The sequence below is a fragment of the Mauremys mutica genome, chromosome 18 (genome assembly GCF_020497125.1).
Source record: "Mauremys mutica isolate MM-2020 ecotype Southern chromosome 18, ASM2049712v1, whole genome shotgun sequence".
NCBI classification, from domain to species: domain Eukaryota; kingdom Metazoa; phylum Chordata; order Testudines; family Geoemydidae; genus Mauremys; species Mauremys mutica.
Window position 1 is genome coordinate 11,886,497 of NC_059089.1, and position 15,093 is coordinate 11,901,589.

At 56.5% G+C, this 15,093-nt stretch overlaps 1 protein-coding gene across 5 annotated transcripts in view; it reads right to left on the reverse strand.

Moving 5' to 3' along the window:
* Positions 1-15,093, reverse strand: part of AKNA (AT-hook transcription factor) — a 68,431-nt gene that overhangs the window by 30,882 nt on the left and 22,456 nt on the right. For 4 of the 5 annotated variants that reach the window (XM_044993145.1, XM_044993146.1, XM_044993144.1 and 1 more), the window contains exons 2-4: positions 11,539-12,098; positions 6,520-7,745; positions 5,856-5,930 (exon numbers count right to left, since the gene is read on the reverse strand). In XM_044993145.1, coding sequence (XP_044849080.1) covers positions 5,856-5,930; positions 6,520-7,745; positions 11,539-11,890 — 1,653 coding nt within the window. In that variant the 5' untranslated portion in view covers positions 11,891-12,098. The remainder of the gene's footprint in view (positions 1-5,855; positions 5,931-6,519; positions 7,746-11,538; positions 12,099-15,093) is intronic. The other variant, XM_044993149.1, reaches the window with a different exon arrangement.

The following is a 15,093-nucleotide window of genomic DNA, read 5'->3' on the forward strand; positions in this document are numbered from 1 at the left end:
ATGATTCAGAAAGCAGCGGCTGGTGCCAGCAAGACCTTTCGGGCTAATAAAATAGTCACTGACTATGATAAGTCACAGGCTTAAGAGCCTAATTCTTTCTTATTTAAAGAGACACTGCAGTGCTTCTCCGGAAGGGGTCCAGAGGAAACGCATAGCAGTCCCTGTTAGTTTCAGCCAAATCTTCAATCTTAAGCAGGCTTCCATGTTTGCGCCCCCAATCAGGGCCTGTTCAGGCATTTATATTCATCACTGGTGGAGCTGAGACCCCTAGCTACCTACCTGACCTAAACTGCCGGCCCAAAACACTCCCCCTCTCTACACACCCCAATTATTTTCATCTGCAATTTGTGCGCACAACAAATGGAAGCCAGCGTTTGTAAATCTGCCTCTTTCTGTCTTACTTCTCTTAACCAGCATGCCCGTTCCCGAAGGGGACTATGGGCTGGCTTCCCCAGAGGGATGGGTTGGCCGTGCTGATCCTATGTAGAATACTGACAAATAAGCGATGCTCTCGGCTGGTGATTAATCATAGAATCATAGAACTTAAGATCAGAAGGGACCATTATGATCATCTAGTCTGACCTCCCGCAAGATGCAGGCCACAAAAGCTGACCCACCCACTCCTGAAATAATTCTCTCCCTTGACTCAGATGTTGAAGTCCCCAAATCCTGATTTAAAGACTTCAAGTAGCAGATAATCCTCCAGCAAGCGACCCCTGCCCCATGCTGCGGAGGAAGGCGAAAAACCTCCAGGGCCACTGCCAATCTACCCTGGAGGAAAATTCCTTCCCGACCCCAAATATGGCGATCAGCTGAACCCTGAGCATGCGGGCAAGACTCTCCAGCCAGATTAGTTCTGGTCTATACTAAAGCTAATGCTACTTTCCCTATATTGAGGGTTAGTCTTTCCTAATGGTTAGAACAAGGAATTGGGAGTCAGGACTCCTGGGTTCTTTCCCAGCTCTGACTTGGCTGTGTAACGCTGGGCAAGTCACCTGAGGCCTGATTTTCAGAAGTGCTGAGCACCTGCAGCTCCGATGGACAGCTGGAGGGGTGGGGTGTTCAGCTGTTCCGAAAATCAGGTCCTTAACGTTCTCAGTGTCTCCGTTCCTCTGCGTAGAGCGGGGAGAACCCCTACCTCAAGAGGGGAGGTTTAATGTCTAATGTGCTTTGAGATCCTCACAGGGCAGGTGCTGAAACAGCGCAAAGCATCATTACAGGCCACGTCACCTCGAGCAGAGCGGAGCTGCTCCTCCATGTTTGTAGCACAGCTGGAGGCTGCACTTCGGTCCTCCCAGCCCTTGAGTTCACCAATAAACCTTCCCCGTGTGATGCAGAGGAGAGTGTATTGCTGAGCAGCCGGAAAGCCTGGGGGATAGCGCTGGGTGCTGCACTGTCGCTTTAAGAGCTGGATGGAGTCTTTGGGAAAAAGAGGTTCCACCCCACATCTACAGGCTGCCAAACCCGTTATCCTAGGGGGACCCCCCCAGGCTGGGCTCCAGATAGGGGGGATCAGAGCTCACCTACACCTGTCTGCCTGCAGGGCCATGGTGCTGAAAGAGGCCCCCTCTCTCCCCAGCCAGCCGGGACCTGGGAGCGGGTACACAGTGATGCTGCGGCTGGGAGGCTGTAGTGCAGAGTGACAGCGCCCACCTGAGCCCAGGGAGCTGCCGGCACGTGAGATGTTGCACTGAGATGTGTCAAGCCCTGTCGCGTCGCACGGCGGTGCCAGAGGGAGATGTGCCGTGCAAGCCAAGATGACAGCTCCAAGCCCTGCAGAGCACGGGCTTCACCAGGCCTGAGGGGGCCTTGCAGACAGGGGACCAGACACCGAGCAGGAAGAGGGAGGGACGTGCTCTGCTTAGGGCTGGTACCCTGCTCCCACTTCCAAACGCCGTTCGCTGATAGACCCTTCACCGCACAGAGGCCCCCACTCCCAGAGGGTGTCTCTCCACCACCCCAAGCCTAGCTAGACACTTGCCCTTATACCCCAGGCCTCATTCCAGACAACGTCCTCTCTAACAAGCCCTGTCCATGCCCCACCTCCCTGCACATGGCTGGGCTCCCCTCCAAGCTGCATTCACAGACGCACCGCCCCCCCCCCCGCCAGACACACACTTTGTTCACGGACAGCGTCTCCTCCATGCTGAGCCCCAGTCACTCCTCTCACCGGGGCCTCCCCTGCTCACAGACCGACCCTCCTCAGCCAGCCGGCGCCACATCCCAGACAGACCGAACGCACAGCCTCCCGCTGCCCTGCGATGATCACAGCACGCGGACTGCTGCCAGCTCTCCCAGCTGCAGCTTTTCTCCGGGGCGTCCCGCCGCACTCCCTGCTACAGCAGCGCACGGCAAAGAGCGACTGTGGCCCCGGCTGGCATGCACGCACCTGTGCATAAGGCACTGCATGGGAGGCTAAAGGGGACGGGTGGCCCCAAAGCTAGGAGGACAGGGTGGCTTGGAGCATAGCTACACCCCAGAATGCCATGGAGCAGCAAGAGGAAGGATTGCCTAGTGGTTTGAGCACTAGCCTGGGACTCGACAGATCCAGGTTCAGTTCCCTGCTCCTCCGCCGTGGAAGTTCTGTGGCCTGCATTATCCAGGAGATCAGACTTAACGGTCACACTTCCGGCCTTGGAATCTAGGACATGGGGAAGTTAATGGAGCTGTAACAATTTGCACCCGCTGAAGATCTGGCTCTCTGTGCCTCAGTGTCCCATACGTAAAATGGGGATAACAGCACTGGCCTGCCACCCATGGGTGTTGTGAAGACAAATACATTAAGGAGTGTGAGGTGCTATGGCAGGGGTGGGCAAACTATGACCTGCAGGCCACATCCAGCCCATCAGACCTTTCAATCCAGCCCTCAGCTGTGGTCGGGAGCTTGCCCCGGAAAGCAGCTGCCATGACCCCCTTCTGGCTCCTACACAGTATGCGGAGGGATGATCAGGTGGCTCTGCGTGCTGCCCCGTCCACAGGCACCGCCTCCACAGCTCCCATTGGCCGGGAAGGGCACCTGCGAACGGGGCAGCACGCAGAGCCACCTGGCCACGCCTCCGCGTAGGAGCCAGAGGGGGGGAAATGCTTCTGGGAGCTGCTTGAGGTAAGTGCCGCCCGGAGCCTGCACCCCTGAGCCCCACCCGTGCCTTAATCCCCTGATCCCTTCATGCCCTCTGAACCCTTTGATCCCAGCCTGGAGTCCCCTCTTCTACCCCACACCCCCCATCCTCCGCCCAACCCCAGAGCCTGCATCCCCAGCCAGAGTCCTCACCCCCCCCGTGCCCCAACAGCCTGCCCCATCCCTGATCCCCCTCCCGCTCTCTGAACCCCTCAGTCCCAGCCCGGAGCGCCCTCCTGCACCCCAAATTCCTCATCCCCGGCCCCACCCTTGAGCCCACACTCCCAGCCAGAGCCCTCATCACCACCTCCCCACACCCCAACCCCCTGCCCCAGCCCAGAGCCCCCTGCCCCAGCCCGCACTTCTCATCTCTGGCCGCACCCCAGAGCCCGCACCCCCAGCTGGAGCCCTGACCCGCTCCCGCACCCTTATCTCCAATTTTGTGAGCATTCAAGGCCCGCCATTCAATTTCCACACCCCGATGTGGCCCATGGACCAAATAGTTTGCCCACCCCTGTGTGATGGTGATGGGGGCCAGAGAAGTACAGAGCGAATGAGCCGCGGGGCACCTGCAGCAAACCATCTGCCTAATCGATGGCAGGAAAGAGTGTGTATTACTCATTGGTTCCAGCTACATACGAAGCAAAGAAACAGCTGCAGGGGGCAGCCCCCGCCGTCTTAGTGCATCTGCACACAGCACGTGCCTTGCAGCTGCGGTTTCACCCAGGTGCAGGGTACCACAGAACCAGCCCTGCCGTCTCTGCGAAGGTTCCCGAGTGCAAACTCCTGGGCCAGAATACTGATGGCAAGTGAACCTACCAGAGGCAGGCACGCAAGAGCCACTTCAGAATGCACACGAACGGTCATGGGGGTGTTTTTGCAACACGCACCCAGCTTCAGCGGCGTCTCTTTTCTTGCCGGGGCTTGGCCTCGAACAGGAAGGGAAGGAGGAGGGGAGTGTAGCGGGGTGATTACTCCGCTCCTGCCCTGAAGGGCTTAAAACAGCCCTGGGAGAGGGCTGGGGCAGGGGAAAGGCTGGGGGGCTGATGGGGAAAGCAGCCCTGGCTGCAGCAGTGCAATCCGGGCCCAGCTGGCCCTTATAAGAGGGCGTGGGGCCAGAAGGAAACAGACACTCTCTCTCTAGCCTCTTGAGAGAGAAGGACCCGGCTGGGAAGCTGAGGAGGGTACCTAGGGTGGAGCAGGGCTGGGGAAGGGCAGAGGGAGCTGGGGAGCTCCAGCCTAGCAAAGCCCCAGGCTGCAGGCCGAGTTAAGGGCCCACAAAGGGGCAGCCCAGAGAGAGGCGGAGGCAGCTGGTCCAACCCCCCCTGCTGGCGATTAGGGGTTTATAGGCTGCAGTCGGCCCAGGGAGCAGGGGCTAGATGGTGACTGGCAGTAGCCCCTGAGGCAATGTGGGGATAGGATGGTTGGGGGTGGGGGGTTCCCCTGAGAGGGGAGACCCAGAGACACTGTGGTGTGGTGGGCAGAACCCCTGGGCAAAGGGCACCGAGATCCGGAAGGGACATGGGGGGCCAGCAGCAGGCGAGACCTCAGCCAGCAGAGGGCGCTCCAGAGCTGGAAAAGAGCTAATTCCCTGGACAACCAGCAGGAGGCGCCGTGCCGGTGAGTCGTCGTCCCGCCACAGGGAGACCGCGAGAAGCTTTGCAATGTGACATTGCGCCAGATTTCGACTTCCCCCAGCGCTGCACTCGCTAAACCGCAGCTCAGCAGCTCCCCAGAAAGAGGAAGGAAGCAAGAGGCAGCGTGCGAGGACGCTGCGAATTCAAAGCTTGGGCCGTTGGAAGGGGATTAGAGATGGAGCCTTTTGCTAGGAGCCAGGTTCCTATTGAGCAACTAACCCTCCATGTGCGTGTGTGCTGTCAGACTAACCAAACTCCGGGCTGCTGGGATGGAAATCAGACTGCTGCCCTCGCTGGGACGTGGGTATGAATCCATACTGCTCATCTTCATATTAACCCTGGAGACAGCCCCCCTCATAAGCAGACAGGCTGAGGGGGGCAGATTCTGAACCTTAGAGAAAATCCAAGCTTCAACCAGTTACAAACCACTCGGGCAACTTGGCAGGAGCCCGATCCTCAGAACTGCACCTGAGTTGCATAAACTGGAGCAGCTCGCAGCCACCCTCTCTGGTTTGTGGCGGTGCAGCCTGGGAAGGCTTAAGATCCCTGCATGCAGCACCCCTGCTTGTTCTTTGAGCTCCTGCATCTACAAGGGAAAACCTGGCCAGATGAAATGGGAACCAACCAGAACACTCACCCTGCTCTCAAACCACAAGTGAATCTCTTCAGAAGCTCCGAAGAGCTTGGGTAATTTATTCCGTAATTTCCTGGCTGCCTTGGCACTTTCTGCTTCTGACACAGATCAGGGCTGCCACAATACCATGAAAAGGGCAGATCTTGAGCAATCTCTGGCCAGAAGGCAGCACGGCCCAGTGGTGAGAGTCCTGGACTGAGAGGCAAGAGATGGAGGTTCTATTCTCTGCTGTGTGACCCCGGGGAGTCACTTTACCTCTCTGTGCTTGGCTTTCCCTAGCTGTAAAATAGAGATAATGATCCCTCCCCATCTTAAATACTGTTACTATTGTAAATCTCACATGCAGCCTACTATTGAGAGTCTGCTGGCCCAGTGTGACGGCCCCCAAAGCATCTGGGAGAAACATCTGCAACGAGGGGTGTTTATCCCAATCTCTGGCCTGTTTCAGGCTCCCTGGCCATTGTACCTTTGCTCTCAGCCGCAGCCGGTCAATGGTGTTCTCAGCCTCAGCGTACTTGGTCAGCAGTCTGTGGTAGTCCTCCTGGAAGGAGAAGGAGGAGAGCACACGTCAGGGTCACATAGGGGTGTTACTATCACTGAGTATTTATACAGCAACATAAATGTCTGGCTGCGGGAGGGTGGATGCTGAAGGAGCCGTTAGCCACCGGGTATGAAGATGCCCAGTGCATGTGTACAGACACACATACACTGCACATGTAAACGCTGCAGAAGCATATGCATCCAGGGCTTCAGATAATAGGGACTTCAGAATTTAGTCTGCAAACCAAGAATCAAGACATCAGAAATTAGTTCCCTCACCGCACACAATATTCTACCTGAATAAGTGACTCTGGTTTCCCTACTGTTAATTCTAATGCCCTGTCATTAACACCCCATGCAATGATCTGCCCCGTGGCAGTGCTGACTGGGATTCCAGAGGGATGAGCGTCCCCGGTCAGCATTGTCTCCTAGTCCAGAGGCAACACCATACAGGTGAAGGCTCCAACATTTATTCCCTCTATGCTTCTTGCAGGAGTGAAAAGGGAGGGCCCTCTGATTTCAGTCCTGCATAGAGATCCCTGGTCTCTCTCCTAGTGAGGTTTCCCTGGTTTGTGAGAGGTGGAAGTTACCTGCAGCTGCTTCACCAGCTCAGTGGCTTGCTGCGGGGACTTGAACTCCTCGGGCACCATGGTGGTGGAAGGGGTAGGGCATTTTTGCGGCGACCCCTCCGCGCTGCTCAGCAACACCTCCCGGACGATTTCCGCGGGAGACTTGAAGACCACGGGGCTCGCTGACCCCCTGGCCCTCATGGGCAGAGTCCTGCCCCGCGGAGGGCGGTAACTTTGATCGTCCTTTGGGAACTTCACCCGCGGCTCCACCTTGGACAAATCCGGCAGCGGGTAGTTGAGCTGGCCTCGCCCATATCGCGAGGCTTCGGCTGCAGCCAGGGACGGCCTGGCGGGGCCTGACTTCGGCGAGCCAGACCGCTCTGCCTGCTTACTGGCGTTCCCCCGAGGGCTCAGAGACCTGGACTGCCTGCTGAACTTGGAAGGGAGTGCTGGGGAAAGGGCCTTCTTCAGCTTCCGAGCCCTGTCCTGCTGCTGGCTGCCAGCGTGCCGTAGGGAAGGGGGAGTCTCTGTTGCCTTGAGCCTTGAGCTCTCCAAAGGCTTGGCTGCAGGCACAGGGCGGCGGTGGGATGCCCTAGCTTGAGCAGCCTTGGAGATGGTTCGGGGGGCGTCCTCCATGCTGTCAGTATAGAAGGATTCTGGGAAGGTCTCCGCGTCGATGCTTGGGGCATTCTCAAGGTCTTCCACAGACAGGTGGTGCAGGAGGCTCCGGCGTCTGGAATCGGCCAGCGGGCTCAGCTCGGGGCTGTCCAGGTGCCTGCTTGAGGGCGACGAGCACTCCGTTTCTGCAGGGAACTCCAGGCTGTCTCCGAGTTGGCTCCGGCTTTCGAAGACATCAGCTCCGGTTCTCTGGCTTGGCTTGTGGGAGCGCTCCGGCAGGGTGCTGGAGGGGGGCGGGCTGACGTCGGAGTGTCCCGAAAGCTCCTCTCCGCCGTCTGTGGTGAAGCTGAAGGATTTGCCATAGTCCCCATACAGAGCCTGGGCGTCCTGCAGAGCATCGGGGCTGGCGCTGTACTCTGAGCCGTACTGGCCCTCGAAAGAGAGCTCCGGGTAGCCCTCCCCTTCGCTCCCTGCCTCCCAGTCCCCCTCCTGTCTCTCCACGTCCCCTGAGCTGGCTCGGTCCTCATCCTCTTCAGTCATGTCTAGCTGCCTGTCTCTCTGTGGGTGCCATTGGGCTGGGGAGGTTGGGTCCTCCTGTGTCCCATCATGCTCTAGCTCCTCGCCATCATCTGGAAAACAAACAATAGTGCTACTGTCACCAAGTGCTCTATGGTTTCTTTGTTCATTTGATTTCTCCCCATGAACCCAACCCCAAAACTGCTCAGGAGAGTTGGGTTCTATTCCTGGCCTGGGGAGGGACTTTGGGCAAGTCACGTCCCTGTCCTGTGCCTCAGTTTCCCCATGTGTAAATGGCAGTAATGATACTGACCTCCTTTGTTAAAAGTGCTCTGTAAGAACTAGGCAGTGGTATTATTATTCCTACAAACAAGGTTTTTTTTGTTTTGTTTTTTAATAATAATCCATGCTTTTTGCCCCCATATTCTCCTGCTGCAGCGAATCCCACAGGTCATGTTACTTAGAGAAATAGTGATCACACATATGTAACTGTAATTCTTTCCAGTTCTGCCGTTTTGAAATCTATTGCCTTTTAACCCTTTCTGAGAACCCTCTGTTCCATTCCAAGATGGGAGCAGCCCAAGTGGCTTTCTCTGCACCATGCATACATTGCTAGACATCCAGCATCTCTCTTTTTTCTATTCTCCAAGCCAAGCCACCTAGTCCTGGGGTAAAATATTTAAGAGTGCCATAGCAACCCAGGTTCCAGCGACTTCCAGTGACGCGCCCAAGTGCCCAAGTCACTGTAGAAGATGACACTTTTGAACATTTTATCCTTAATTTTGTCAATCTGGAAAATCATATGGAGCTTCTCTTGCCCAACGGGTCCAATTCTCCTCTCAACTCCATCAACTTCAGTGGAGTTTCTCCTCTCCTGCTGGTGTGCATCAAAAGTATCAGGACCAACGTCCCTAATCATTTTTATTGTCTCTGCTTTGGGATGTTTCTATTTCTGTTACGGCTTTAAGGGGAGATGGCCAAACCTTGAACGCTATCCATCAGAGGAGGACGTACCTTCAGTATATATGTAACACTGAGAATATATTTAGGGGTCATCATCGTTAACCACATGAAGATATTTGCATATTATTCCTTGGCCCTCAATACAGGCTAAGGATACACTTACCCGGCAGTTGAGCGGGACGGCTGAGCTAGCAGAGATCGAGCTAGTCTGCTAAACAGAGCTGTAGCTGCACTGGTAGCGAGATGGGCTAGTCACCTGAGTACAATCCCCGCCTGGTACCCTCGGTGTGTAGTCTGGCCCTCCGCCTATGGCCCCCGCTCACCATACGTCCTGCAATCACCCTTCCCAACTGCAGCGCAGACATATCCTGGATATCTTCCTGACTTTTCCGGCCACCAGTGAGCAGATGCCTCCACTGAGATGTTGGCAAGGACAGCTCGATCTTTTACAACTAAATCCAAACTCACCACTGCATCTTACCGGCCTTCAGGATTTCTTCCCAGACCCATTACTTTGCCCTGGACTGCAATGACTTTCACCCGCTCAACTGGCCGCCTCCCATTTGCGCTGCTCAAACACCTCCTCTTTTCAGCTCCTTCCAGAGTTTCTCACAAAAATCTTCCTCAGTCTCAGTTCACTGAAATGTTCATACCATCAGGAAATCTTGCTGCTTCCACTGTTCCCTTCCCATTCCAAGGTCTTAAATTCCTTAGCATTAGCTTGTTTTTCATTTTAAACATCTTACACATTAACCAGTCAATCTCAACACCCCTGGGAACAATCACCACCCCCAGGCAATGGAACGCAAGGTGCAGAGATTAAGGGTAATATTTTCTGAAATGCCCAAAGGATTTAGGTGCCGACGTCCCAATCTGGGCTCCTTGGTGATTAAGGGTATGTCTCTCCAGCGAAGAAAACCCCTGCGGCTGGCCCGTGCCAGCCAACTTGGGTTCGGGCTGTAGACATCTGAATTTGGGCTGGAGCGCCAGCTTTGGGACCCTCCCACCTCTCAGGGTCCTAGATCCCAGACTCCAGCCCGAGCCCAGACGTCTACACAGCAGTGAAACAGCCCTGCAGCCTGAGTCCCACAAGCCTGAGTTGGCTGGAACAGGCCAGCCGTGGGTGTCTAGTTGCTTTGTAGACTTAGTCTTAGGCACTTGTGAAAATTTACCGTAGGTGACTTGCCCCAAGACACAGCAGCAATCTGGTGTCAAAGCTGAGAATAGAAATGAAGAATCTCCTGGCTGGGGTTTCATACTTCTAGACTGTGTCCTGAGCAGCACTAGTCCTGCTGTTTGCTCCCCAAGGACAATCCAGATGTTAACATCTTTCTATACTGCACAACGGTCATTTATTCCAACTCTGGGCTTCCTAGCTAGGACCATGCTGGGACTTTGCCTCCTACTACACAGTCTAAAGGTTCCTTCCCAGAAAGCCGACTTCTACCAACACGTATGAGGAGAGATTAAAGAGGCTGGGACCTTTCAGCTTGGAAAAGAGGAGACTAAGGAGGGAATATGATAGACATATATAAAATAATGAGTGGTGTGGTTAAAGTGAGTAAGGAAAAATTATTTACTTTTTCCCATAAGAACTAGGGGCCACCAAATGAAATTAACGGGCAGCAGGTTTAAAACAAATAAAAGAAAGTTCTTCTTCACGCAGCGCACAGTCAACTTGTGGAACTCCTTGCCTGAGGAGGTTGTGAAGGCTAGGACTTGAACAGGGTTTAAAAGAGAACTAGATAAATTCATGGAGGTTAATTCCATTAATGGCTATTAGCCAAGATGGGTAAGGAATGGTGTCCCTAGCCCAGTGGGACTTGAACTTTTTTTTACTGGCAACTCCTTTCACATAGCAAACCTCTGAGTGCGACCCCCCTAATAAATTAAACGCCCTTTTAAATATATTTAACACCATTATAAATGCTGGAGGCAAGCAGGGTTTGGGGTGGTGGTTGATAGCTCGTGACCCCCCCATGTAATGACCTTGCGACCCCCTGAGGGGTCCCGATCCCCAATTTGAGAACCCCTGCCCTAGCCTCTGTTTGTCAGAGGGCGGAGATGGATGGCAGGAGAGAGATCACTTGATCATTGCCTGTTAGGTTCACTCCCTCTGGGGCACCTGGTATTAGCCACTGTCGGTAGACAGGATCCTGGGCTGGATGGACCTTTGGTCTGACCCGGTATGGCCATTCTTATGTATGGACTATAGGCCATAACTGTGGCCACACTGAGAGGTAGATGAGGTAGATGCAGGTACATATTCCCTGCACAACACCTGATGCAGCTGGCACTCCCCTCTTGTGCGTTAGACGTGTCAGGAGAAAATCTGCTGGAGTGAATTTCCTGAGAACTGCCCGTTCCCAACAGGAGGGCTTCTCTAGCCTGCAGCCATAGCACCTGCAGCACAGATCCTGCCAGGTCTCATAAGCTGATTAACATCAGACCAAGTCAGTGCTCGGGTGAGGGACCTCCCAGGAAAACATTAAGGTGTTGCAAGCATGGGCACTGGAATTTCAATAGGTAGCGTTCTCTTTGCCCCAGTTCTGTAATGAGACTATTAGACGCAGGCCCTCATCCCTTGTGATCATGAAAGACCACATGCCAAGTGTGGTTTCAATTGGATACAGAATGGCTCCTCTCTTCCTGTACTAAACTGTTGTGATGCGCACATCCGAAGGGTTCAGTGTTCTACCCCAGAGGTAGCTGCATTTCAGTGGCAATACCTATACACTTAAGCTCACTGGGATTTGTGTTCTTCAAGGCAAGTGAGCTGCATTTCCCAGGTCCTGGCAGACTACTGGGGTCTGGAGAAAACACCCAATGCCCTGGCATCGCCGATCCCCCCTGTGACTGTCACTCTCTGCTCTGAGATCGGTGCTATCTCCGTAGTACATGCAGGCTACTAGAGGAAGAGGACAGAAGGGAGAGCTGACTCACCAGCGGGTGGGCTCCTGGCATTGTCTCCTTGGACACTGCTCCACTCAAACTCCTGCAGCTCACTAAGGTCGAAGTTCCTGTCACTCTGTGCCAAGAACCCCTGGGGAGAAGGTGGCCCCTTCATAAGCCTGACATTCCCCAGGAACTCCAGTTCAGTGGGCTCCTGGGCCGGGGATTCACCCCACTGGCCAGCGTGACCCACCAGTCCGTTCTCGTCCAGTCCAGCGACTCCATTCTCCTCCAGGTACCCCTCAGATCCCTGCTCCACCTCCTCCTCCCAGCGCTGCCGCTGCCCAGAGCCATGGCCAAGGCCCGCCTCTCCCCAGTGGGCCCACGGCGCCGAGCTGGCCATGTCCTGCCGTCCCCGGCGAATGGCGTGAGGTGAGGCGGCAGGGCGAGACGCCTGGCTAAGGAGGCACCTGCCGGGGCAGAACGGGCTTCACGTGCATCATTTCATAGTGCAGACGCCGAGGAAGCTCCGGGGGCTGGGGGGCTTTGCTTCCTTGGGAAATGTAGGTCACATCGCAGCTCCATTCAGCGCTTCAGTATCCTGCCTGCAGCTAAGAGGAGACAGGCAGAGAGAGGGAGAGATGCTTAATGGCAGCCAGGAGGGACACAGTGGGCTCTATTCAGACAGTCCCTCTCCCTGTGCGTCCCCCCGCCCCAGCACAGAGATGTCAGCTGCTGCCTGAAGCTTCCCCCACCAGCTCTCCCCCTCCCCAGCTCCAAGGGCAGCCAAGTTACCTCATGGATTGTACCCTCCCCTCCCCAGAAAGAGGCCTGACATCCAGGCTAGGCGCCACCTAGACGCCGTCGTGACATTGTGCTGCCCGGGCTGGGGCGTCGCGACACGGGCGCTGTCACGTCTCCACACGACGGCGTCACGTTGGCCTCGGCCTCTGTCCAAGGTAATGCCCCACGCGGAAGGTAGGAAGGTGGAACCCTGCTGAGCCCGCCGGCCCCACGTGGCGCTCCCCTCTCGACGCTGGGGGGAGTGGCAGATGCGCTCTGGGCAAGTGGCAAAGAACTGCTTAGTGGCACGTTCTGCCGGGCCACAGCCTGAACCCAGCACCATGTCCTACTCAACATCAGCAGGGCGGGCCAATGGTCTTCGCCTTCCCACACAGCTGTCCCCCTGCCCTTCCTTCCACGACACATTGCCTCCCTGCCTCTGCCCAGCCCGGTCCCCGGATCACAGCCGCTCTCCGAGCAGGCAGAAGGGGGTGCTCTGCCATACTACGCACACACCTCCCCATTCCCAAAGCCTCGCTCGTTGCGATGCCGGCTGGCATGGACAGCGTATTCAGCAGCTGCCTGCCCTCAAACGTAAGCCTCACCTGCGAGCAGCCTGGCCATACCAGCCCTTCGGCGAATGCAGCGCCCCTTCACCTGGGCATGCAGACAAGACCTGCCGTGAAACCCAGCGGGCCCATCTGCAATCCAGGCCAGGCATCCAGGTGGGAGTGCCAGCCATGCTCAAAGTGGGCATTAGGACCCATCCTCCTCCATCCTGGAGCAGACGAGGTGGCTAAGGGTCTGCCAGGGAGGTCACGCACAAACATGGCATTGCTCAGAGCGCCAGGGAGGCTTCCCAGCAGCAGCAGCTACCGAGGCTGCAATTCTCCTACAGGGGAGTCTTTTCAGGGCAAAGACCGGCTCCACCCCACCCCCTCTTCAGTGCAGCTGGAGATACACTGACCCACTGTTAGGGGCCATTCCCTCGCGGCGAGGAAAGCAATCAATGGCTGGATGGGCGCTGGTAGGGCACATCAGGCAACATTGCAGGAGCAGTCACGGTGGGGGTGCCCAGGAGGTGCTGCAGGGAACGGTGAGGGGCGCTGGCTGTGGGGGAGCTCCCAGCCGTGCCGGTCCCCGTCTCAACACAGCATTGGAGAAATGCCAGTCCGACCCCATACAAGTCAGTTCACCTGCCCCGCTGGAAACACAAACCAGGAGGTAGCTCTGCCATGGGGTGATGTGCCACAGCCCATCTCCTCCAGTGGCTGGGGTGAGGAAAAGGAAATTCTCACCCCCTAGGGGAGAGCTGCCCGGTGTGCACACTGGCTGGGCCTGGGGAGCGGAGACCTCGCCCAGGGGGGCCGAGAGCCCCTCTGCCCCCAGACTGCACTCAGCGGCAGAACTTCCTTGGCCTCTCTCCAGCCCCTCCCTGTAGACTCAGCCTCAGCCAGAGGCGACCGCAGGAGCCTGACCCACCACCCAAAGGAAGGGAGGTCAGTGCTGTTCAGGGCCATTAGGGTTTGGAGCCCGGAGCAGCAAGATCCTGGGGAGCAGCTGGATCTGGAGCTGCCCTGCGAGGGCTCCATTAGCAGCAGCTGCCCATTGTTCCTGGGGAAGCAGCTCCCAGTAGCCCGGGGATGCTCTCATGCAGCTGAGCTGCTGTTTACCCTCCCCCTCACACCAACCACCAGCCCTGCTCTCTCCCTTCCTGTGTCTCTTCGCTGCCGGGGCCTTCCCCAGCTACTTCACCCTCGCGCCGCACTCGGGTCTGCCCCATCAGGACACCCCTTCGAAAAAAGAACCCACTGCAGGCGTGCGCAGGCATGGGGCCACTGCTCTGCCAGGCAGGGGGAGCTCAGTACATCTGCACGATGAGAGCGTCTGCTCCGCCGTCCTCTTCATGGGGATCCAAGGAGCAGGTGATCTGAATGCTCCCCAGCTCCCACACCAGGCTGCTGTTCTCTCGCGCTGAGGCAGGATTGGGCAAACTCCCCCGAGTACCCGCAAGGCTGCAACGGAGGGATCGGAGAGCAGGCAGAGGGCCCCAGGAAACTCCTGTCTGGCTGGGATCAAAGCTACGTGTTCTCTCCCTCTATCTCTGCACCGGACACTGCCCCTGGCTGTGCCAGGAACTGATCCACCCAGCTCCTTGGTAAATTGTGACCTGCGGAGTCAGGAATTGGTCACCACTATCTGCATGGTCAGACCCTTCGCCAGCCAGGGACGCCTGCACCTACGGCACATGCTGGATACGTTATTGGACTCGACACTGTCTTGCAAACTCCTGCCGTGTGCTATCAGGGAGCAGCGCGAGCGGGAGTGCATGTGCAGAGAGCACATCGGCAGCCCTGTCTGTCCAGTAACAAACGCCCTCTTGCCCTGAAACCGCTGAGCCTCGAGCCGCCTCTTTCACTTCACTAGCCAGTTTCACCCCGTCTGCCTCGTTTCACACGCCGCCCTTCCCTTTGCAAAGGGACCTTCCCTTGCAGGGCGAGGTGGCACAAAGCTAGCGCAGGCTGTTTGCCCGAGCCCGGCTCCGTGGACCAAGCGAAGCCGCTTAACAGCCAGGCCGCTGTACTGGCAAACAAGCCGGCTGATGTTCAGTGGTGCGAGCACCTGCAGCTCCCGCTGGAGTCAGTGGCCCTGGGACGCCGGCAGAGGTACCGGGGACACTAATCCCCTTTGTGGTGGACACCAAGGCCTAGATCACTGGTTTGAATCTGGCTCCAGGAGAGTAGCAACAGCCAATCACTGGTGGCCTGTGTGAAATGAGCTGTTGGATCTCAGCCTAGTTCCCACTGGGGAGGTGTCCACATA